The 3,101-nt window shown below is 53.4% G+C and overlaps 1 protein-coding gene across 1 annotated transcript in view; it reads left to right on the forward strand.

Annotated features, from left to right (window-relative positions):
* The first annotated feature begins 922 nt into the window (after positions 1–922).
* Positions 923–3,101, forward strand: part of LOC130363200 (lactoylglutathione lyase-like) — a 19,637-nt gene continuing 17,458 nt past the window's right edge. The window contains exon 1 of the mRNA XM_056568666.1: positions 923–1,131. Within this exon, the coding sequence (XP_056424641.1) occupies positions 1,057–1,131 (75 nt within the window). The 5' untranslated portion in view covers positions 923–1,056. The remainder of the gene's footprint in view (positions 1,132–3,101) is intronic.

Below are 3,101 nucleotides of genomic sequence, written 5' to 3' on the forward strand. Positions count from 1 at the left end.
GTCCATTTAGGTTTTAGCCCCTTTAGGCGTTTACACTATATTGGCTAGGATACGTTCAAGCTGCGTTGCTTAAGGCTGGGTTCACACTACGGTTCCCGTATACGGCTGGAAGGAGGGGGGCGGGGCTTAATCGCGGTCGACCACGTTTTTGCTTGCGGTCGGGAAACCACATACGGCCGAAAAAGCAGCCGACCGGAGGCTGCGGTTCACTCCGGTCGGCTCATAGACATGCATTAACTACGGTTCCCGAATACGGCTGAGTGCGGGCGCCGCGATTAAGCCCCGCCCCCTCCTCCCAGCCGTATAGTGTGACCCACCCGAAGTCTGTATATTGTCCGGGGGACGTGTAGAATCTCACTCCCCAGTATTGTGTATATTCATTTATGTTGTTGATGTTTATGATACTACGGTGATGGAGCCCGAGTATATACCTTTATATCCAAGAGTATATACCTTTATATCAATCTCATAACACAGATCTTTATTTATTTAGAGATACAGGGTATAATCATGTATTTATATTTATGTAATAATATTTTAATAAATGTTTATACATAATTTTTACATATATGTGTGTGTGTGTGTATCTATCTATATATATATATATATGTGTATATACTGTATATATATCATGTGGCCCTGACTGGGAAACACCGAGAACTGTCCATCAATCCTAATACAGGACAATTATTATAACTCATAATACATGTATAAGACAAGGTGAACCACTGGCCCCGCCTCCTCTCTGCCCTAGCCCCGCCTCCTCTGTGCCCTGGCCCCGCCTCCTGCATACATGCTGAGATACGTCTCGGTGACTCAGATCCTGACCCTCCGCATCGCTCCGCCTCGTCACGTGGTCAAAGTAATGACTGACAGGTCCTGAGCCAATCAACGCGAGGAGCTGAGTTTAGCGCCGCTTATAGCAGAGAACGTAGTTTTTAGGCCCCAGGTGACATTAGCCCCGCCCAGTGACTGCTGATTGGCTGCAGGTGGATTTTGTGGGCGGGGAAGCGGCGGGTGGTGTCCGCGGGCTCGGTGCTGCTGTCAGTCGGTGACATGGCGGAGGAGCTGCACGGACTGAGCGATGAGTCGGCGTATGCGGCCTGTAGTGACCCGGAGCCGGCCACCAAGGTACCGAGAGCCCCGACTAATGCTTACACCCGATATACACCCGGTACTATAACCCCAGTGCTCCTCACACCCGATATACACCCGGGACTATAACCCCAGTGCTCCTCACACCCGATATACACCCGGGACTATAACCCCAGTGCTCCTCACACCCGATATACACCCGGGACTATAACCCCAGTGCTCCTCACACCCGATATACACCCGGTACTATAACCCCAGTGCTCCTCACACCCGATATACACCCGGGACTATAACCCCAGTGCTCCTCACACCCGATATACACCCGGTACTATAACCCCAGTGCTCCTCACACCCGATATACACCCGGTACTATAACCCCAGTGCTCCTCACACCCGATATACACCCGGTACTATAACCCCAGTGCTCCTCACACCCGATATACACCCGGGACTATAACCCCAGTGCTCCTCACACCCGATATACACCCGGGACTATAACCCCAGTGCTCCTCACACCCGATATACACCCGGTACTATAACCCCAGTGCTCCTCACACCCGATATACACCCGGGACTATAACCCCAGTGCTCCTCACACCCGATATACACCCGGGACTATAACCCCAGTGCTCCTCACACCCGATATACACCCGGGACTATAACCCCAGTGCTCCTCACACCCGATATACACCCGGGACTATAACCCCAGTGCTCCTCACACCCGATATACACCCGGGACTATAACCCCAGTGCTCCTCACACCCGATATACACCCGGGACTATAACCCCAGTGCTCCTCACACCCGATATACACCCGGGACTATAACCCCAGTGCTCCTCACACCCGATATACACCCGGGACTATAACCCCAGTGCTCCTCACACCCGATATACACCCGGGACTATAACCCCAGTGCTCCTCACACCCGATATACACCCGGTACTATAACCCCAGTGCTCCTCACACCCGATATACACCCGGGACTATAACCCCAGTGCTCCTCACACCCGATATACACCCGGGACTATAACCCCAGTGCTCCTCACACCCGATATACACCCGGGACTATAACCCCAGTGCTCCTCACACCCGATATACACCCGGGACTATAACCCCAGTGCTCCTCACACCCGATATACACCGGGACTATAACCCCAGTGCCTCCTCACACCCGATATACACCCGGGACTATAACCCCAGTGCTCCTCACACCCGATATACACCCGGGACTATAACCCCAGTGCTCCTCACACCCGATATACACCCGGGACTATAACCCCAGTGCCTCCTCACACCCGATATACACCCGGGACTATAACCCCAGTGCTCCTCACACCCGATATACACCCGGGACTATAACCCCAGTGCTCCTCACACCCGATATACACCCGGGACTATAACCCCAGTGCTCCTCACACCCGATATACACCCGGGACTATAACCCCAGTGCTCCTCACACCCGATATACACCCGGGACTATAACCCAGTGCTCCTCACACCCGATATACACCCGGGACTATAACCCCAGTGCTCCTCACACCCGATATACACCCGGGACTATAACCCCAGTGCTCCTCACACCCGATATACACCCGGGACTATAACCCCAGTGCTCCTCACACCCGATATACACCCGGGACTATAACCCCAGTGCTCCTCACACCCGATATACACCCGGGACTATAACCCCAGTGCTCCTCACACCCGATATACACCCGGGACTATAACCCCAGTGCTCCTCACACCCGATATACACCCGGGACTATAACCCCAGTGCTCCTCACACCCGATATACACCCGGTACTATAACCCAGTGCTCCTCACACCCGATATACACCCGGGACTATAACCCCAGTGCTCCTCACACCCGATATACACCCGGGACTATAACCCCAGTGCTCCTCACACCCGATATACACCCGGGACTATAACCCCAGTGCTCCTCACACCCGATATACACCCGGTACTATAACCCCAGTGCTCCTCACACCCGATATACACCCGA

This window comes from Hyla sarda, chromosome 3 (assembly GCF_029499605.1).
Source record: "Hyla sarda isolate aHylSar1 chromosome 3, aHylSar1.hap1, whole genome shotgun sequence".
NCBI classification, from domain to species: Eukaryota; Metazoa; Chordata; class Amphibia; order Anura; family Hylidae; genus Hyla; species Hyla sarda.